Source organism: Aquarana catesbeiana, linkage group LG02 (genome assembly GCF_042186555.1).
Source record: "Aquarana catesbeiana isolate 2022-GZ linkage group LG02, ASM4218655v1, whole genome shotgun sequence".
NCBI lineage: Eukaryota > Metazoa > Chordata > Amphibia > Anura > Ranidae > Aquarana > Aquarana catesbeiana.
Window position 1 is genome coordinate 774,263,617 of NC_133325.1, and position 23,078 is coordinate 774,286,694.

Consider the following 23,078-nt stretch of genomic DNA (forward strand, 5'->3'; position numbering starts at 1 on the left):
ACATTGAGCACTCCCAAAAATAAGGGGTTCTCATTGCATACATATCAGTCAGCGATCAGACCATGTTCTCAACACCATGTGGCCCTTGTTCTCAGTCCCACCTTATGAAGCCCATAGACATGAGGAGCAGTCACTTGATTGACCTGTTTTCAACCAAAACTGGGTGGGGATACCTTGTCTGTGGCTAAAGGTAGATGTCCTCTAGTTGGGCTTTTCCTTGGTAACATGGGTAAGACTGAACCAGTCACAATCACTATTGCTAGGGGTTCAGGCTGACCATGTGCCATCATAAGACTTTCTTACTTCTTTAAAACTCTCAATCTTCATTAAAGTTATTTTAAATGGATTACCTTGTAAAACAACCCAGTTTAAAATAGAAATGAAGGCAAAACATTTTTGTGAAGATATATAAAAAAAAAAAAAACATCATCAATACTTTATTTTCCCCCTTTTTTTTTTATAAGTGATCACATTCCCTCTGTTCTCAGCTACATAAGAGCTGGGGGAGGAGAAGCAGCAGCACACTAGGCTTCCCAGTAAATGGCTGTGCAGCGGGGGGAGGTGTGTTAGGACAAGTCTGATCATTGGTGAGCACAGCTAGAGAAATGACCACGCTGTGCTCTCCTGCTTAGTGTGGTCAGTTTTTACTAGGAAAGCAGAAGGACTGGCAGGAACACCAGGGATTTCACATAAAGGAAGCAATACAAAGGGAACAGGATACAATATGGGAAAATCTCCCCCAGTGGGGTTTTTCCGCAGCGGAATTACAGTCATTTAAATTTATTTAGAAAAGATTTTAAATTGAAAATGTAGCAACAAGACATAAACACACATAAATGTTTAAAATATGAGCTCCGGTCAGAACATGTCTTCTCCGGTCAGAAGACAGACTGTAGTTGAACACAACTACAAAGTACCAAAAGTTTCTTTCATGGCATTGGATTGTGGTCATATTCCTGATCGAGGAGGCGACTGGAATAAGACCTTACTCCAGCTCGAGCAAAGGTGGATCTTCAGACTTCAGGCCACCATACCTCCAGGTCTAAATGATTCCATTTCCTTTGGACCCTTTTTAAAAGGCTTCTCATCAGGCAACACACAGTGAAAACCCTGTACTACAATCAGAGGCGGACTGACAACTCATGGGGCCCCCGGGCAATAAGAGAAGATTATGGGGTCCCCGGGCAATAAGAGATTATGGGGCCCCCAGGCAATAGGAGATTATGGGGCCCCCAGGCAATAGGAGATTATGGGGCCCCCAGGCAATAGGATATTATGGGGCCACACAGTAAACACACACACACACACACAATATACACACACACACACACACAGTATACACATACACACACACACACTGAAAAGGTACTGGAGAGGCGGGGCAGCTATAATCTTGGGATTTAAAAAAAAAAAAAAAAAAAAAAAAACAGATTTTTACATACTGTCCCTGGTTTTATTGAGGCTGGCAACCCTGATGGGGCCCCTTAGTGGCATGGGGCCCTCGGGCAGTGCCCGAGTGCCCGAATGGTCAGTCCGCCCCTGACTACAATATAGATACTTCTATTGTAGTTTTTTCTTATCATACCATAAGTTCTATTTATGATAAATTTCATAGCCATAATATAAAGCATTGCTCTTTTTAAACATTATAATTAAAACTATTAATCATGGTATAGTAGTTATGCATATAACTCTTTGACTATCCAAGTAGAGGTAATTGACCTGTTTTTGGCGTAGTCACATTATGTAATATGTAATTAATGTCTAGTAATGTCACAGTAAATTGTTTGACTTAAATTGCTTTGCGTTTTTTTCCATTCATTGTCTTTCAGATCCCCGTGTTTCCTGAATAACCGGCTCCTGTGTGGGATTCCCCGCCCTTGTGTCTTCACCCCAGGGGGAGAGGGCCATCCATCGCTCCACATATGCTCCATAGGCGGGTGAAATTTACCTTTTCACCCACAAGATGGAGCCATTCCCCTGCCGGCGGCGTCCCGGATCACTTTTGGACGTTTGGGTTCCCGCGTGTGCGCGTGAAGTCATTCCGTCTTGCTGTTGTGGCGGAAGTGACATCGGGGTTTCCGGCCTTCCAGAACGCCGAGGGAGCCACGTGCATCGCCTCGCGGGATGTGTGTTTGGCGATGGGAGTGGGAGGTTTCTCTCGTCACTTGCAGCTAACTGTGCTTAACCACTTTCCGACCAACCGCCGCAGTTATACTGCAGCAGGTTGGCTCCCCTGCGCGAGCCGTCATAGCTATATGTCGGCTCACGGGGTCGGCATAGCAGGCGCGCGCCCGCTGCACAGCGGGGGTACCGGTGCTCGTGGCCAATGGTCGCAATAACTGCCGGCCACGAGCGATCGTGAGCAGGAGAGACAGAACAGGGAGGAGTGTGTGTAAACACACACTTCCCTGTTCTGACAGGAGTGACAGATCGTGTGTTCCTATTAGCTAGGAACCACGATCCGTCACTTCCTCTAGTCAGTCCCCTCCCCCTTCAGTTACAATCACCTCCCAGGGAACATAGTCAACCCCTCAAGCGCCCCCTAGTGTTGACCCCTTCACTGCCAGGGACATTTTTACCATAATCAATGCAATTTTATAGCATTGAGCGCTGTATTAATGCCAATGGTCCCAAAAATGTGTCAAAATTGTCCGATGTGTCCACCATAATGTCACAGTCACGATAAAAATTGCAGATCGCCGCCATTACTAGTAAAAAAAAAAAATAATAAAAATGCTATAAATCTATCCTCCATTTTGTAGACGCTATAACTTTTGCGCAAACCAATCAATATACGCTTATTGCGATTTTTTTCACCAAAAATATGAAGAATACATAACGGCCTAAACTGAGGAAAAATATTGTTTCTTTTAGGGCTGTTACTGATTAAAATTTTCGTGTTCGATAAATTGATTTTTTTTTATTTGACTAATTTTGATTAATTATAACGCACCTACAGATCCAACTACTTTTAGCTAATCTCCTTGCATTGCAACTCTGCATTAGTCAGTGGTAAATGTGGTATACACTATATATGTATACACTATGAATGATCCCAGTTAACCACATCCATAATTTACCATCACTGTCCAGGCTGGTATGTCCGTGATGTCACCGGACACCTCCCCCCTTGCCTTCGTTAGCAGATGGAGGCACTTGGGGAAGGGGGGGGAGGAGTCCAGTGACGTCGATGTCCGTGACGTCACCGGATCTCCGGCGGGACTCCCTGGAAGCCGGCGGAGAGGTGAGTACCAATCAAAAGAATTTTGATGGATCAAAAAAAATTAACGATTAATTAATTCATTTCAGCAGCCCTAGTTTTTCTTATATATTTTTGGGGGATATTTATTATAGCAAAAAGTAAAAAAATATTGCGTTTTTTTCAAAATGGTCGCTCTTTGTTTATAAAAAAAAAAAAAAAAAAAAACCGCAGAGGCGATCAAATACCACCGAAAGAAAGCTCCATTTGTGGGAAAAAAAGGACGTCAATTTTGTTTGGGTGCAACATCGCACGACCGCGCAATTGTCAGTTAAAGCAAACGTAAACGAATCGCAAAAAGTGCTCTGGTCAAGAAGGGGGTAAATTCTTCTGGGGCTGAAGTGGTTAAATTAGCACAGTTATAAAACATCCGAGCTACTGGGGGATCCATAGTTGATCCCCAGTGCTCGGAGGAGAAGGTCGGCACACATATATATACCAAAATTCCAATACAGGTGAGTTATTTTCCTGTTACACATGATGTAGCGACCAGCCATTGCTGGGGCATACTTGCCTTGTCTTTCTTTCTGTTCTGTATATCCGGCAGGCAGAACCCTTTGAGTCCTTCTCTTATTTGGATTCTCATATAGGTTTTAAATTTCTCTAACAGATATTCCTTATATTTACTGGGCCTATATACGGCTGTATGGGGACCGTGCCTTTTTCAATCTGGCATTCATTATAAATGCCTTATGTATTGGCTGCTGTGATCCCCATTCCAAGCTACTAATTTTTAATTATGATTATATAGCTATATTGGAATATTTGACACATTACACACTATAGTGGGATTGGTTTGGAATTCTAAACATCTCACCACATTAAAGAGGAGTTCCACCCAGGGGGGCCGTCAAAAAAATAAATAAATAAATAAAAGTCAGCAGCTACAAATACTGCAGCTGCTGACTTTTAATTGGACACTTACCTGTCCCTGGGTCCAGCGATGCAGGGGATCGAAGCCCCGCTCGTCCCCCCCCCTCCGCTCGTCGGCGCCGGCATTTCAACTGTGGGCGCCGGGCTGTGGCTTCACAGCCTGGCACCCACTGCGCATGCGCGAGCGGCGCCGTGATTGGCCGCTCAATCACCTGGGACCTGTAATGGGTCCCAGATGATTGACAGGAGGGAGGGAGCAGAGCTGAGCCCTTCCTGTGCCGAGGGGGAAGTGATGTCACCAGCCCAGGCTAAGGAACAGGCAGACTACGAGGGACCCCCTAGCAACAGGCATTTAGAGGTAAGTGAAAAAAAAAAAAAAATATCCAAATTTTTTTTTTTTTTTTTTTAGAATTTTTTCAGGTATTTTTGTTTTTTGGGTGGAACCCCACTTTAAGTCTTTTCACATTCAAATTATTATTATTATTTTTTTTTTTATGATAATAAAAATGAATTTTTTTTTAAATCATTATTTTTTGAGCACTTAATTCTGATTCAGCTTTTTTTCCCTTCCTTCTTTCCTATGGCTTCCACATCAGCATTCATATAATATTCAAGAATTTTCACTCATTGTTCATTCACCTATATCACATGTTTACATCTCACACCTGACTTTGGTTTTGTTGTTTGCTTTCCCACCAGGATCATTTTTCTTTGCTTTTTGATTATTTGCTATTCATACTCAACACGTAAACCCTTCACTAAGCAACGCGTTTTCACATTCTTATCAGTCCATTTTTATTCACATTTCAGTATTTAACCGCTTCAGCCCTGGAAGATTTTACCCCCTCCCTGACCAGAGCACTTTTTGCGATTCGGCACTGCGTCGCTTTAACTCACAATTGCGGCGGTCGTGCGACGTTGCACCCAAACAAAATTGACGTCCTTTTTTTTTTTTTTTTACCACAAATAGAGCTTTCTTTTGGTGGTATTTATTTTTTGCGCTATAAACAAAAAAAGAATGACAATTTTGAAAAAAAAAAAAACGCAATATTTTTTACTTTTTGCTATAATAAATATCTCCCAAAAATATATTAAAAAAAAAAACAACACATTTTTTCCTCAGTTTAGGCAGATACGTATTCTACATATTTTTGGTAAAAAAAAAAAAAACCCCGCAATAAACGTATATTGATTGGTTTGAGCAAAAGTTATAGCGTCTACAAAATAGGGGATCGTTTTATGGCATTTTTATTATTATTATTTATTTATTTTTTTTTACTAGTAATGGCGGCGATCTGCGATTTTTATCAGGACTGCGACATTATGGCGGACACATCGGACAATTCTGACACATTTCTGGGACCATTGTCATTTATACAGCGATCAGTGCTATAAAAATAGACTGATTACGGTGTAAAATGTCACTAGCAGTGAAGGGGTTAACACTAGGGGGCGATCAAGGGGTTAATGTGTTCCCTAGTGTGTGTTCTAACTGAAGGGGGGAGGGGAATGTGCAGGGGAGATGACAGATCGCTGTTCATACTCTGTATTCTCCCCTCAGAGAACTGGAAACTGTTTACACACACAGATCTCGGCTCTCTGTGTGTCAGCGGCAATCGCGGGAGCCCGGCGGTGATCATGACCGCCTGGCACTCGCATCGGTTCTGGGGGGCGCGCGCACTCCCTCTAGTGGCCACAGGGCAAAGCGACGTTACATAACCTCGTTTCGCCCAGCCATGCCATTCTGCCGCAGTACAACTGCAGCGGCTGGTCGGCAAGTGGTTAAGCAATACTTATTTACTCAGTTCACGACACTTTTTGACTACTGTGATAACTAGTTCATTATAGACCTTTCCATCAATACAAAAGATTATGACCCATTTGTTAGTCCATAATCCAAGCATATGGTAGCTTTTTAGATATTTATTAGAACCTCTGCTGCAGGCGTCGGGATTTTCTTCTTTTTCCGCCCATCGTTGGCTGCATTTAGCGTGGTTCTTTGTTAGTCACATGTGAGTGGGTCTCTCCCTTGGAGTGTGTGTGACACGAATGCACGGGATTGCTGATTGACTTTTAAAGGAACCCTGGTCAGGAGATCGTTCATGTGCACCTTGCATTGGTAACTATGCCGTTCTACAATTTTCCCTTATGTATACGAGGGACCTTGTGTTATGGAAATTCTTACTGTTGATATGCATAAACAATGTCTGTATATTTTTTGACAGCAAATAAATCCCCTGAGGAAGACTTTGACCACGCACGTCGAAACGCGTTGCTCCTTGCTGTGAAGGCCAGTTATAGGTGGGGCAGGGGCCATGTTTTTTGTTGCAGGTGTAAATATGGACCGGGGAAACACTGGGCACCTTTGCTGCCACTGTGCTATTTCTGGGTGTCCAGTGTGCTCCTGTTCCTTTAAGGGGGATTGGGCTGCCTCCAGGCTCACCTGCCCCTCATCTATCCATTTTATGCATGTGCTTCCACTGTGAAGACCCTTATAAATTCAGTAGTGTTAGGACTGCAAGCAATACTTACAGGGTGCATGAAGAAGCCTTGCAGCTTTCGCATGCGTTTGCAAATGCGTGCTTACTAAACCCCTGTTTTTAACAGACTGTTCGAGGGGTTAATTCGGTTGGTCAGCAGACTGGTTGGGGAGTTGAGCTATGGAATGTTCTGTTTTTGTCTTTCATAAACAATGTCTGTATATTTTTTGACAGCAAATTAATCCCCTGAGGAAGACTTTGGCCATGCATATCGAAACGCGTTGATCATTTGCATTCCAGACAACAATATATATCTTTGTATGGTTATAAAATTGTAAAATTGAATGGTGATACACATCTCTGACCGGAGCTCATATTTTAAACATTTATGTGTGTTTATGTCTTGTTGCTACATTTTCAATAAAAATATTTTCTAAATAAATTTAAATGACTGTAATTCCGCTGAGGAATAACCCCACTGAGGGCGGATTTTCCCATATTGTGACCCATTCGGGGTGACAGCAATTATATTACTCACATTCATGTGTTTTTCCCATGATAAGAGAACAGGATACTTTCTCATACAAGTGCATGGTACAGCAGGCACATATCAGGAATTTGAAGTGTTGGGGTAACAAACACTTTAACTATCTGTAATCTTTAGGCTCGGTTCACATAGGGGCGACTTGTCAGGCGACCTAGTCGCCTGACAAGTCGCCTCCCGTTCTGTGCTACGGAACCGTTCTAATAGGAGCGACGCAAGTCGCTCCGACTTAGAAAAAGGTTCCTGTACTACTTTGGGGGCGACTTGGGGCGACTTGCATAGACTTCTATACAGAAGTCGTTTTGCAAGTCGCCTCAGAAGTCGTTTGCAGGTCGCCTCGCTGAGGCGACCTGCAAGTCGTGCCGCCCCTGTGTGAACCGGCACTTATGCTACTAGCATTAGTAGATAAATATGTAGGCGTATTATATTTACTTGTTTTAAGCTTTTTCTTCAGTTGCTTCCTGGTTTCTGGCCTAGGCCAAAATGATGCCATACATCCCAGGAGTCTTCATGGGAATTTTTTTTCTTACATCGGGAGGAAGGGCTTTCGCAGCTAGGCTTTTTTTCCTTCATTTTTACCTTCTGATCTTGCCTGTCATAGGGTGACAATGCTCACTGTTGGAAGGCAACTTTTTCTTTTTTGGTTTTATATCAGTTTAAACCTGATTAAACCTGGCCTGGAATGCCAGCAGAGAATGATTACCCAGCAGGGGGTGTAACTGAAGAATGCATATCGGAATCTTCATCTGGAAAATAGAATTCATCCATACCCCCTGGCGGTGGGGTATGGGAACAGATAAGCTTTGATTCAGACCACCCAGTGATGGGAAGATTAAAGTGCCCAATTCGCCTACCTACAACCAGGACATCAAAGGCCAATTGTTGCTGGAGTGCTGACCTGGGTCAAAATGGTTTGATGATGATATTAGCAGTGCCTACTAGTGGAGACTGCAGCATGTTTCCTGGAAGATGTTTGGGGGGGAAGAATATACTTCCTGGTGATTAGGAAGGACGGGCTGGTATGGAGTTTCATTGGACAGAGGACTACGCAGGCGGGCAGAGGGCGTTTGTGTGGGTGGTGTCTGAACATGCTTTAAAAAGTGAGGGCAAATGATGAGGCTCCCTCTTTCCCATTGAGCCCAGCCGAGAGATAGCGAATACAGAGGACGACCTTACATAAAGTATCATCTATGTTCTTTTATTTTATTTTAATAGCTCTGTAGTATTTTTTTGGGGGGGGTTTAGGTTAGCATTTCTACTTTCTTTTATAAATAAATGAGATTTTTGCTTATTTAAGCATCGTGCTTAATTATATCCCCAAAATTGTTATTACCGTATATACCCGAGTATAAGCCGAGATTTTCAGCCTTTTTTTTTTTAGGCTGAACGTGCCCCCCCGGCTTATACTCAAGTCACTGCCGTCTGCCTACCCGATCAGCGTGTCATGTAGACAGACGGTGGCCAGCATGTCAAAAACATACGGCGGCCATTCCAGTGTTCAAAAGCCGCACCTCCTCCTCGTCTGTAATAGGCAGAACACTTAATTTCCCAGCAGTCAGTGTTCAGCCTATCACAGACATTCTCTCATCCTCGTCCGTGGTATGAGGATGTCCGTTACATGACACGCTGATCGGTGCAATGGTGGCTGCAGATCGGCACACGGAGGCATGTACGGGACACAGGGAGGCATTCACAGGACACAGGGAGGCATGCACGGGACACAGGGAGGCATTCACAGGACACAGGGAGGCATGCACGGGACACAGGGAGGCATGCACGGGACACAGGGAGGCATACACAGGACACAGGGAGACATGCACGGGACACAGGGAGGCATGCACAGGACACAGGGAGGCATGCACGGGACACAGGGAGGCATTCACAGGACACAGGGAGGCATGCACAGGACACAGGGAGGCATGCACGGGACACAGGGAGGCATGCACGGGACACAGGGAGGCATTCACAGGACACAGGGAGGCATGCACAGGACACAGGGAGGCATGCACGGGACACAGGGAGGCATGCACGGGACACAGGGAGATATACACAGGACACAGGGGAGGTATACACAGGACACAGGGAGGTATGCACAGGACACAGGGAGATATACACAGGACACAGGGGAGGTATACACAGGACACAGGGAGGTATACACAGGACACAGGGAGGTATACACAGGACACAGGGAGGTATACACAGGACACAGGGAGGTATACACAGGACACAGGGAGGTATACACAGGACACAGGGAGGCATTCACAGGACACAGGGAGGTATGCACAGGACAAAGGGAGGCATTCACAGGACACAGGGAGGTATACACAGGACAAAGGGAGGTATACACAGGACAAAGGGAGGTATACACAGGACACAGGGAGGTATACACAGGACACAGGGAGGTATACACAGGACACAGGGAGGTATACACAGGACACAGGGAGGTATACACAGGACACAGGGAGGTATACACAGGACACAGGGAGGTATACACAGGACAAAGGGAGGTATACACAGGACAAAGGGAGGTATACACAGGACACAGGGAGGTATACACAGGACACAGGGAGGTATACACAGGACACAGGGAGGTATACACAGGACACAGGGAGGTATACACAGGACACAGGGAGGTATACACAGGACAAAGGGAGGTATACACAGGACAAAGGGAGGTATGCACAGGACACAGGGAGGTATGCACAGGACACAGGGAGGTATACACAGGACAAAGGGAGGTATGCACAGGACACAGGGAGGTATGCACAGGACACAGGGAGGTATACAAAGGACACAGGGAGGTATACACAGGACAAAGGGAGGTATACAAAGGACACAGGGAGGTATACACAGGACAAAGGGAGGTATACACAGGACACAGGGAGGTATACACAGGACACAGGGAGGTATACACAGGACACAGGGAGGTATACACAGGACACAGGGAGGTATACACAGGACACAGGGAGGTATACACAGGACACAGGGAGGTATACACAGGACACAGGGAGGTATACACAGGACAAAGGGAGGTATACACAGGACAAAGGGAGGTATACACAGGACACAGGGAGGTATACACAGGACACAGGGAGGTATACACAGGACACAGGGAGGTATACACAGGACACAGGGAGGTATACACAGGACACAGGGAGGTATACACAGGACAAAGGGAGGTATACACAGGACACAGGGAGGTATACACAGGACACAGGGAGGTATGCAGCTGCAGATGGGCATTGTTGACCCTCTTTTACCACTTACAGTAGCTGCTGCATTTCTCACCCTCGGCTTATACTCGAGTCAATACGTTTTTCCAGTTTTTTGTGGTAAATTAGGGGCCTTGGCTTATATTCGGATCAACCTATACTCGAGTATATACGGTATATCATCACCATGAGCCTTATCAGAGCTCTGATAGACTAGCTAATTATAGGAATAGATAATATAATAACTGTGATGGATCTCGGATACCTCTGCTGGGCACCTCCACCAGACCTGTGTCTCCTGTCCTCCAAAAGCACCCACAGCCTGCAGACTCACCATAACCAGCCCTTATCCCCTCAATCACGAGACAAGCCACACAGGTGTTGAGGGTTAAACATGCAGAGCATAAACTGTTTGTTAAATACAAAAAACAGACCTTTAAAACACAGTTAGGGACACTTCCCTTAGCCTTATCATAGAGCGGGTAGGGGACAAGGAAGAACCAATGGGAACTCAACACTTGTACATGGAAATAGGAACTACAGTTGAAACACATAAAGGGATTATGATAAGCAGGCAGCCCCTCCTTACACATCCCCTGCTGGGAGACGTCTCCAGGCCTTTATCTACATGCCATGACCCAACACAATTAAACACAGCAACAAGAGGGGGGGATGGGGGAGAAGGGATGCAGCATTATATTATATTACATTACGTTATCTCAATGCCATTTTGTCCCCAAGTCTCTCAGTCTCTTCTGGGCCATAGTCTGTGGGCAGGAGGCCAGGCCATAGTCTGTGGGCAGGAGGCCAGGCCATAGTCTGTGGGCAGGAGGCCAGGCCATAGTCTGTAGGCAGGAGGCCAGCACCACAGTCCCTTCCAAAACACACAGTGACAGTGGTCTGTCACAATAACTATTTATAATAAATGGGGGAAATTCAAACCCACCCCCATATTTATTTCACTCACTTACTATATTGTATCTAAGGAAGAGCAGTGTTGTCACCCTAGAATTAGGACTAGAGAACCCCTGTCCCTCTCCTCGTTTATAATAACTAGATGGTCCCCGGCCATCTCTTTGACCTTCGGAGGCTGGGCGCGGCGTTATGGCGTCACTTCCGGCATTCTGTCAAGAGCCAACTCGTCAAAATCTCCAATCACGTCACTTCAGGTGACTTTTCAGCAGCTGTAATTGGAGATCACGACAAGTTACCCGTTTTCACAGAACACCGGCAGCGTATACAATACGGTACACAAGTTGGCCTTTTTGACAGAACACCGGGTAAGGAGGAAAAAAGTTGTCGCCACCTTGGAGGTGGCCATTTTGTTGGTTATAAGCAGCCGGGACTAACAATGTTTACTCATTATAGCGTGTACCGTAGCGTATACGCTGCCGGTGTTTGGACAAATTACTGATGCTGGAGAGTAACCGGAAGTGACGTGAATGGAGATTTTGACGAGTTGCCTCTTTTGACAGACCGACGACACTGGCAGATTAAAACACTGCCGTGTTTTTAGCTGGGAAGTCTGAGATTGTTTTGTTTTTTTTTTATGTCAGGCTTTCCAGCCTAGAGGAGAGATGTGGGGTCAATAGGAGGAATAGTGCCTCATCATTGCTGTCAATGGGGGGAATAGTGCCTAATCATTGGTGTCAATGGGGGGGAATAGTGCCTCATCATTGCTGTCAATGGGGGGAATAGTGCCTAATCATTGGTGTCAATGGGGGGGAATAGTGCCTCATCATTGGTGTCAATGGGGGGAATAGTGCCTAATCATTGGTGTCAATGGGGGGGAATAGTGCCTCATCATTGGTGTCAATGGGAGGGAATAGTGCCTCATCATTGGTGTCAATGGGGGGGGGGGGGGGAATAGTGCCTCATCATTGGTGTCAATGGGGGGGAATAGTGCCTCATCATTGGTGTCAATGGGGGGGGAATAGTGCCTCATCATTAGTGTCAATGGGAGGAATAGTGCCTCATCATTGGTGTCAATGGGGGGGAATAGTGCCTCATCATTGGTGTCAATGGGGGGGAATAGTGCCTCATCATTGGTGTCAATGGGGGGGAATAGTGCCTCATCATTAGTGTCAATGGGAGGAATAGTGCCCCATCGGTGGTGTCAGTGGATGGAATGGTGCCTTAAGGGCCGGATAAAGGCAAGCAAAGGGCTGCATCTGACCTGTAGGCCACAGTTTGGAGACCACTGCTCTACAAAATTGATAAGATTGCGTTGAGCTGAATGCTCTGCCTCCCCGATGTCTTGGGTGTAATTAGGAGTAAGTGAGGGGAAATCTTCCCTCACTGGGGACACAGATAACAGTGGAAGCCTAATAGGGATTTTAATCTATTCCATTATTCCAATGTAGCTTAACAAGTTTAAAGTGTAACTCCAGGCAGGCAACTAGATACAAAAATGAAATGCACATATGAGAGCAGTTTCAACCAAAGTATTTAACTTTCTGTCCATCCTGTCCTGAGATTTACACAGTGCAGCCAGATGCCAGAACTAGGTTGGTCACCTCACTTTTCCCTACTGCGATTATGCAAGGCAGCCGGTCACCTCCCCACCCCAAGCCAATTACTAGACACTGTAGAAGCGTTGCAGCAGACTGATGAGGTCAACTATCTTCTTGTTTTCGGTCAGCAGGTAACTTGTCAGTATACGTGCATGCAGCATACCTGAGTGTCTTCTAATGCTGCTGTAAAATGTACCCATGCAATGGTTCTGAAAGTCCATAGACTTGTTACAGTTCTATTTTTAAGTCTGACTGAAAACTGAAAGCTCTGGTCAGAGCTGCTGTACTAACAATCCAATGTTAGTACAGTGTCAGAGGGTTAACACAGGCGGAGCCTGTCAGTATCAGCGCGTCCCGGTGCGCCTGCGCGGTAGAGCCACACATCAGCACGTACGGGCACACGATCGACGGGTACAAGCACGTGAACCGAACGGGTTAGCACACGTGGGCACACGAACGCATGCATGTACAGCGGGACGTCCCCTTGGCGGGCCTATATAAAGGCAGCTATGCCTTGTACTCATTGCTGGTTTGTCTTCTCAGCTTCCAGTGTTCCCATTTATCCTCTGCATACCTGTTCCTGCCTATTGTGACCCGGACCGTTTGACTACTCTGCTTATCCTCTCTCCAGTGTTTGACCCTCGGCTTGATTAAGGACTTCTTTGCTCATCTTCTCTCCAGTGTTTGACCCCCGGCTTGATTACGACTCTTCTGCTGATCCTCTCTCCAGTGTTTGACCCTTGGCCTGCTAAACGGACTTGTCTTGCTTAAACCTGTACTACGATTACCTGGTGTTTGACCCTCGGCCTGCTCAACGGACTTGCCTTGCTTCAACCTGTGCTTGCTACCACGCTTACCTAGTGTTTGACCCTCGGCCTGCTAAAGGACTTGTTTTGTTTAACCCTGTGCTTCTCCTCAGCTCTGTTCCTGGTTCCAGGTCAAGTGTTGGAGTCCCTGCCAGTCTTCTCTCCAGCTTAGCAACCAGTCCATGCTACACGGGTTCTACACGTCTAGTGAAACCTTGGTGACCTGCACACCTGCTGGCAACCCGTGCCTCTCCGTGCCTGATACCCTCTGTACCACCTTCAGGGGTATCTCGCACCTAGTTGCTAGGGGAGCCGCTCTCAGCATTCCGGCCTTGGTGAGTACCTGACATACAGTGATCTCCCCCACTAAGCTGTTGTGTTCTGACAGGGGGAAGCCCCCCCCGCCAGGAAACTCTGGTCAGCACTCTCAGCCGTTGGCTGAGAGCGATGATCTGGAGCCGGTCGGCTGCTAGTTTTCCAGTTGACATACCAGTTTTGTCCAGTTGACATACACACGGGCCGAATGCCGGTCGCTTTTTATTGAACTGGTCGATGTCTCGACATTCGGCTCGTGTGTACAGGGCTTTAAAGTGTTTCAGAACAATACAATAATAAAGATACACCTAACAATTTCCCACCTTTTCCATGTGAAGTTGGTGGCTGGTGGACTGGAGTCTTCTACACAGATAAACTGAACAGCCCCATTGTCTAATGTCCTCACCTCTACTCGTACGGAGTCAGGCGGATCTAGAAGATAAAGACGAAGGGTCTTAGCGAAGCCATACAGAGCCTGATAGTTGCAAGCCACACAACACGATCAAGCATTACCCGAACCACGAGGATACAAAGACAAGAGCTTCCAAAAAAAGAAAAAAAAGGTTTTTAATATCTCTCGTATGATGGGTCAGTGATTGCTCCCTGTTCCTATGTTCTCAGTCCTACCTAGGACAGCCCATATACATGAGGGGGCATTTACTCAATACTTTTTTGGCCAAAATTAGGTGGGAACTAGACCTAGTTACGTATATGTTCTCCTCCCACTCAGCGTGCTTAGTCAGCAGGGCCAACCTTGTGATGTCACAACACACTTTCCAGGATTTATCAGGCTAACAGCTTTGGTGGTCACACTTCCAGTCTCCATCTAATATCTACAAGCGGTCTAATGCCAGCCTTATTTAATGGTTACTAATGGGAGGACCTATCTATGGTGTTCCACAAAAATGCAATTCAAATTCACACCAGTAAAGGACAGTTTGGATCCAAAAGCCTTAAAAATAATGGACTCCCCTTATATTTAAATACATTTAAAGAAAAAATACAGTGCATTTTCAGTGAGCACATATATTGGCGTTATGATTGCAGTGATCTTCCGCCATCTTTGCAGAGACTAAACATTTATCAAAGACTCTTTCTGCTTAGAATACTATTGCTTCTGTCCTCAACAGCTTGCTGTTACTTAGTTAGAACTGTGTTTAATTGGACCCAAGTATATTAATTGAAGCCCAATATACCGTATCTAATAGTAGATCCCCATTGAGGTTATCCAGGTGGATTCCCTGAGGCCCAACGTGCCTAGGAAGCCCAAGCCCATTTGTGCCACCATTACTGTACCATTAGACAAACCATGTACACTGCCAGTGTTCCTGCATCGCCAATCCAGCCAGATTCCTCCAGTCATCTGACTCCCCTGGGTCTCCATATATGCAGCATACAGTAACTATTGGCAAACAGCTGCCCAAAGCATTTTGTCCTAAGACTTTATTCAATAAAGATTTATAATTAAGCTCTGCAGCAGGGTGGATTTGATTTAAATCACTAGTAAAAAGGCTTTGATCTAAATCAACTTGGTTTAAATTATAATTTTTAAAAGAGCAACTGTCATCTCTGTCCTGCAGTGGCTCCTCCTTTGATCCGCTGTTGACTCACCGACAGTCCCATTCACTTTAATGGGAGGGCTGGTGATGTGGCAGTGACACAACAAGGTGAGGGACGTGGCGGCACTAGGTGATTGGATGCCCGCTAACAGGCGCTACCATGATGGATCTGAAATGACAGGTGCTCTTTAAAATGTAAAGACTTATTCTTGGTGGTAGTTAGAACCTTTAATATTTGCAAAAAAAATGAAGGTTTCCTATTTAGAATAATAAGCTGTCAGGTTAGTAAAACAGCGATATCAGAACCAATTCAATCATACAATATGTAGTGTACATAGATTTGCAAAACAATGGGATAAAGGAATATTCCTGAACTTTGTTTTATCTCATGGTTATTGTGAAATTGTGTGAATGCATCAATGCAGTGCAAGTTATCTCAGCTTGCAGAGCTTGGATTCATTAAATGAGTTTACCAACAGAAAACTATCTTTAGATAGATTTTTACTCCAAAAATATCTTTAAAAAATTAAGGAAGCACCTTCCATGGTTAACAGAGGACAGAATTAAAATTAGACTAGGGAAACTTTACATTAATAAATCACCAGCTTGAATCCAAGGATACTTAGGGAACTCAGTCAAGTAATTTCTAGACCTAATTTTTACTGACAGTCTACTGACTGGAATGGTACCAGCTGATTGCAGAAAAGCCAATGTAGCACCAATATTTAAAAAGGGCCCAAAATACATCCCTGGGAATTACAGATCAGTTAGCCTAACATCAATAGTATGTAAACTCTTGGAGGGGATGATAAGGGACTATATACAAGATTTTGGTAATGAGAACTGTATCATTAGCAGTAATCAGCATGGATTCATGAAGAATCGTTCTTGCCAAACCAATCTATTCTATGAGGAGGCGAGTTGCCATCTAGATCAGTGGTTTTCAACTCCAGTCCTCAGGACCCACCAACGGGCCAGATTTTAAGTATTACCTTGGGGAGATGCAGACTAGAATACTGCAATCACTGAGCAGCAAATTATATCACCTGTGATGTATTTCAGTTATCTTGTAAACCTGGCCTGTTAGTGGGTCCTGAGGACAAGACTTGAGAACCACCTATCTAGATAAAGGAAGGCCCGTAGACGTGGTGTATCTGGATTTTTCAAAAGCATTTGACACAGTTCCCCATACAAAATTTACTGTACAAAATAAGGTCCGTTGGCATGGACCATAGGGTGAGTACATGGATTGAAAACTGGCTACAAGGGCGAGTTCAGAGGGTGGCGATAAATGGGGAGTACTCAGAATGGTCAGGGGTGGGTAGTGGGGTTCCTCAGGGTTCTGTGCTGGGACCAATCCTGTTTAATTTGGTCATAAACGATCTGGAGGATAAGATAAACAGTTCTATCTCTGTATTTGCGGATGATACTAAGCTAAGCAGGGCAATAACTTCTCCGCAGGATGTGGAAACCTTGCAAAAAGATCTGAACAAATTAATGTGGTGGGCCACTACATGGCAAATGAGGTTCAATGTAGAAAAATGTAAAATAATGCATTTGGGTGGCAAAAACATGAATGCAATCTATACAGTGGGGGGAGAACCTCTGGGGGAATCTAGGATGGAAAAGGACTTGGGGGTCCTAGTAGATGATAAGCTCAGCAATGACATGCAATGCCAAGCTGCTGCTAACAAAGCAAACAGAATATTGGCATTAAAAAGGGGATCAACTCCAGAGTAAAAACGATAATTCTCCCACTATACAAGGCTCTGGTCTGGCCGCAAACTGATCATGGGAATTACCTAAGCTTTATGCGCCATTATAATGTCAGAAGTGACATGCTATTTAAGCAGGTAGACTTGTTCCAGGTCGCTCTCTGCCATCTACCAAGTTTCTATTTCAGCGTGAAATAGAAACTACCGCAGATCTGCACCTGATTACTTTAGAGTATGTGGCAGTTTTCCCATATAAAAAACTGCCACAGATCCCTACCAGGTGCAACCATGTGCGTGATCAGCAGAAGAGTCACATCCTTCGCTCTGCCCGTGCAGTGATCACACAGCATGAGCAGCACCTGCACAGGTTTAACACTCTCCTCCTCCCTCCCGCTCCAAGTTAAGTAGGGACTGCAGAGAGAGAGCATCATGCAGCTCCAGCTCTCATTCTCTCTATGCCGTGTTTGTAAGACACGGCAGAACAGAGAACTTGCGTCCCCTTTTGTTTATTAGAAGCATCATCTGCTAAATTTTTTTAGGTTTAGAAGAGTGGTGCAAACTTGTGCTAGCACATTGCTTTGTTAACCCCCCTCCACTGTTTCTAATAAATATAAGAACGTTTTTAAGTGGGTTGTGTGATATTTGTTCAGGTTTGTGCCTTAAAAGCCCCTAGTTTTATAACATATATAATAAACTTCGTAAAATACTACTGCTCAGGAAAGACTTATTTACACCCTATCACCCTACATAACCCCCTTTATATTTCCAGATGTCTGGATAAAAAGCGTGAAGCGAGGAGCAAACCGCTAACGTGGGGGGGGGGGTCAAATAATTGGACGAATCTGGCTGGCTTATGGAGGTCGCAGTTATCCGGAGAGATATTGGCAGTTATTAAGTGCATTGAGACCAACTGAAATTGGTTTTTAAAACTCTGGTAGGCACAGATAACAGAGGGTTGTGTGGTGATATTTAAGTGAAAAGGAAGGGTTATGTCACCCATCAATGATTTATCTGCTTCCTCTCAAGCTCCCGAAGCGTAACGGTTTTGTACATCTGTTTGCACTTGCACTCAAGTAGGACGATGTTTATTTTGCTTTTTTTTTTTTTTTTTTTTGTCTTTTTTAAAGAAAAGTATCACCTGTTCACACCACCCACGTGCACCAAACTAGAGACCAGACAAAACAACATAGTACAAACCAATGGAAAACTCTGTGCCAAAAGCTGCCCATACACTAATGGAATATTATCTGAAACATTTCCTTCTAAGCACATTCCTTGGATTTCTAATCATTACAGAGTTCCACCCAAAAGTGGAACTTCCGCTCATTTGTCTCCTTTCCCCCTCCAGTGCCACAATTGGCAACTTTCGGGGGGGGGGGGGGGGGTGGTGGGGAACAGGTATCCTGTTCCTACTTCCGGTAGTCCGAATCACAGCGGGGCTCCCTCCTCCTCCTCTCCCTGTCACCGGGCCAGTAGGAGAGAGGAGCGGGGCCTCGCGCATGCGCAATACGGTTCCCGGCATGAAGCCGTAAGGCTACACTGCCGGGTACCCTTACCCGCAATGGCGGTGGCAGCACGCGACAACTGATGGAAACATCAGCTGCGATACCGACAGCGCTGGACTCCAGGACAGGCAAGTGTCCTATTGTTAAAAGCCAGCAGCTGCAGTATGTGTAACTGCTGGCTGTTAATTTTTTTTTTTTTTTGTAGTTGGGCACCAGGTTCACACACATCTCAGGAGGGATTTTGTCCCACTCCTCTTTGCAGATCATCTCATTAAGGTTTCGAGGCTGACGTTTGCTAACTTGAACCTTCAGCTCCCTCCACATTTTTTCTATGGGATTAAGATCTTGAGACTGGCTAGACCACTCCAGGACCTTAATGTGCTTCTGATTGAGCCACTCCTTTGTTGCCTTGGCCATGTGTTTTGGGTCATTGTCATGCTGGAATACCCATCCACGACCCATTTTCAATGCCCTGGCTGAGGGAAGGAGGTTCTCGCCCATCCATCGTCCCTTTGATGCAGGGAAGTTGTCCTGTCCCCTTAGCAGAAAAATACCCCTAAAGCATAATGTTTCCACCTCCATGTTTGATGGTGAGGATGGTGTTTTTGGGGTCATAGGCAGCATGCCTCCTCCTCCTCCAAACACGGCGAGTTGAGTTGATGCCAAAGAGCTTGGTTTTGGTCTCATCAGACCACAACACTTTCACCCAGTTCTCCTCTGAATCATTCAGATGTTCATTAGCGCAAATTTTAGACGGTCCTGTGCATGTGCTTTCTTGAGCAGGGGGACCTTGAGGGCGCTGCAGGATTTCAGTACCTCACAGCATAGTGTGTTACCAATTGTTTTCTTGGTGACTATGGTCCCAGCTGCCTTGAGATCATTGACAAGATTCTCCCGTGTAGTTCTGGGCTGATTCCTCACCATTCTCATGATCATTAAAACTCCACAAGGTGAGACCTTTCATGGAACCCCAGACTGAGGGAGATTCAGTTACTTTCTGTTTCTCCGATTTGTGAATAATCACACCAACTGTTGTCACCCTCTCACCAAGCTGCTTATCGATGGTCTTGTAGTCCATTCCAGCCTTGTGTAGGTCTACAATCTTGTCCCTGACATCCTTGGACAGATCTTTGGTCTTGGACATGGTGGAGAGATTGGAATCTGATTGATTGCTTCTGTGGACAGGTGTTGTTTATACTTTAAGAGAGTGCTTCTAATCTCAGCTCATTACCTGTATAGAAGACACCTGGGAGCCAGAAATCTTGCTGATTGATAGGGGATCAACTACCGCATTTATCGGCGTATAACACGCACCCCAAGTTTAGGAGGGAATTTTAAGGAAAAAAACTTTTAGGAGGGAAGTTTAAGGAAAAAAAACTTACATTTAAATGCCCATCAGTGCAGCCTCATCAGTGTTCATCTGCAGCCTTGTTAGTGCAGCCTTGCCCCAGTGTCCAGTGCAGCCTTGTCAGTGCAGCTTTGCCCCAGTGCAGCCTTGTCCCCAGTGCAGCCTTGTCCCCAGTGTACATTTTATGATCGCTGCCGACATACACAAGTTTAGTTTGTATTTTTAAATATGGCGCCGCGGAGTTCGGAGGGACTTGGCGGCGCTCGTTCAGCTGAACGAGCACCGCCGAGAACACAGTGACTAGGCGGAGCCGAGATACGCATAGCCGAGGGTTCTCGGCTCTTCTCGGCGCCGTTCACAGTCACGCCCAGTCCCTATGATGGACATAACACAGGTCCAATGGCGGGACTAGGCGGGACTGTGAACGGCGCCGAGAACCTTCGGCTATGTGTATTTCGGCTCCGCCCAGTCACTGTGTTCTCGGCGGCGCTCGTTCAGCTGAACGAGCGCCGCCGAGTCCCTCCGAAACTTGCGGCGCCATATTTAAAAATACACGCTATGTCAATGTCGGCGGCGATTGCTCCGATAGATCACAAAATAGCGGGGATCGGCGTATAACACGCACCCATGATTTTCCCCTGATTTTAAAGGGAAAAAAGTGCGTGTTATACCACGATAAATACGGTACTTATTTCACTCATTAAAATGAAAATCGATTTATAACTTTTCTGAAATGTGTTTTTCTGGATATTTTTGTTGTTATTCTGTCTCTCACTGTTAAAATAAACCGACCATTAACCACTTCCTGCCCCTCATATAACAGAATGACGTGCACAAAGTGGTTAAGTTATCATGACTGGATGTCATATGACGTCTAGCAGGATAAGTGGCGATCATTAGTGTGGTGTGTCAGTCAGACACACCGCATCACCGATCCCAGTAAAGAGCCTCTGACATAGGCCCTATACCATGTGATCAGTTGTGTTCAATCGTGAATCGGCTTTTCCTCCACTCGCGCTGACAGACGCGAGCAGAGGAGAGCCGACTGGCTGCTCTCCTGACAGGGGGCCCATCAGGGATGCCCACCCAGGACCACCAGGTATGCCCACCCAGGACCACCAGGGTTGTCAATCAGTGCCGTTTAGAGGTGCCAATCAGTTCCCATCAGTAATGCCTGCCAGTGCCTCCTCATCAGTGCTGCCTATCAGAGCCATCAGTGCCACCTACCAGTGCTCATCAGTGCCACTTATAAGTGTCCATCAGTGTAGTATTTCAGTGCCCATCAGTGCAGCCCATTGATGCACATCAGTGCTGCATATCAGTGCCCATCAGTGCTGCATGTTAGTGCCTCATCATGAGTGCCCATCATTGCTACCTCATCAGTGCCACCTTATCGGTGCCTGTCAGTGAAGGAGAAAACGTAATTATTTACAAAATTTTATAACAGAAACGAAGAAAAACTTTTTTTTTGTTTCAACATTTTTGGTCTTTTTTCATTTGTTTAGCAAAAAAATAAAAAACGAGTGGTGATCAAATACCACCAAAAGAAAGCTCAATTTGTGGAAACAAAATGATAAAAATGTAGTTTGGGTACAGTGTAGCACGACCGCGCAATTGTCATTTAAAATGCGAAAGCGCTGAAAGCTTAAAATTGGCCTGGGCAGGACGGGGGGAAAGTGCCCGGTATTGAAGTGGATAAAATTATAGACTGATCATTTCTTTGTCAGTGGGGCAAACATGCAAAATCAGCAGGGGATAAAATACTTTTTTCCCCTGACTGTATAAATCGTGAATTTGGTTTTCGTTGGGTATAGTTAATTTGTTTCAAAATCTAATGTTAAAAACTAAATTTACTTGAAGTACTTTCTAGGCATGATAAACTATTGTGTTTACAACTTTTTTTCCCCCCAAGGGTCAACTGCTTGTTTTATCCAGGGTTGACTCACCCAATCCTTCAATCCTCCAGAAAATTAAGCTCCCCCACAGTCCAGCAGTGGATTGCTCCTGGTCTATGGAGCCTGCTCTGGGTGTAATGACATCAGGAATAGTCCACTATTCAAGAACACTGGAGCGTGGGGGTGCTGGAACGGTCTTGTGCTGGGAAGATCCCATGCACAGCCTTACTGAATGGGGGGGGGGGGGTTGACAGGAGTTCAACTTTAAAGTGGTTGTAAAGTCAGAAGCTTTTTTTATCTTAATGCATTTCGTGATAAAAAAAAGTGTTCTGTGTGCAGCAGCCCAGCTCAGTCCCCCTAATACTTACCTGAACCCATCTCGATCCAGCAATGTTGCAGGAGTGTCTCAGCTGGCCGAGACTCTCCCTCCTTATTGGCTAAAACGGCAGCGTCGGCTCTCGGGTGCTGCCGCCGCCATTCGTAGTAAGGGAAACCAGCTTAGTAAGCGTTCCCTACTGCGCATGCGCGAAGCGCGCTTCGCTCTCTTACTGGCCCCGGCAGCAAGGGAAGGAGGAGGAGGGGGGGCCAAACTTCTGATGTACCGCGCAGCGGCGTGGCCCAACAGAAGTGGGGAAGGGTACCTGTCAAAAACATGGCACCGGAGAGGGGGGGGGGCCAGATCAGCGGAGCTTCCACTTTTGGGTGGAACTCCACTTTAAAAAATGCTATAGGAGGACTAACCCCTCCCTCTGCCTCTAAAAGCAATCCATCGACTAATTAGCCACTCGGATCGCTTTTATAAGAAAAAGAATCACCGGCTGAAAAAAATATATATATTGGGGTTATGTCTGATAGCTTCAGCCATAACCCTGGTAAACTATATATATATATATATATATATATATATATATATATATATATATATATATATATATATATATATATATATATATATATATATATATATATATATATATATATATATATATACACACACACACACACACACACACACACATATAATATGCATAGATTATATGCAAAGGTAGAC

At 45.3% G+C, this 23,078-nt stretch overlaps 1 protein-coding gene across 9 annotated transcripts in view; it reads right to left on the reverse strand.

The window, feature by feature from the left end:
* The window catches only part of LOC141129359 (nectin-1-like), a 130,991-nt gene that overhangs the window by 59,394 nt on the left and 48,519 nt on the right, over positions 1 to 23,078 (reverse strand). For 4 of the 9 annotated variants that reach the window (XM_073617346.1, XM_073617341.1, XM_073617343.1 and 1 more), the window contains exon 4: positions 14,329 to 14,437. The exons of the other annotated variants lie outside the window; for them this stretch is intronic. In XM_073617346.1, the coding sequence (XP_073473447.1) occupies positions 14,329 to 14,437 (109 nt within the window). The remainder of the gene's footprint in view (positions 1 to 14,328; positions 14,438 to 23,078) is intronic. 9 annotated transcript variants of the gene reach the window in all.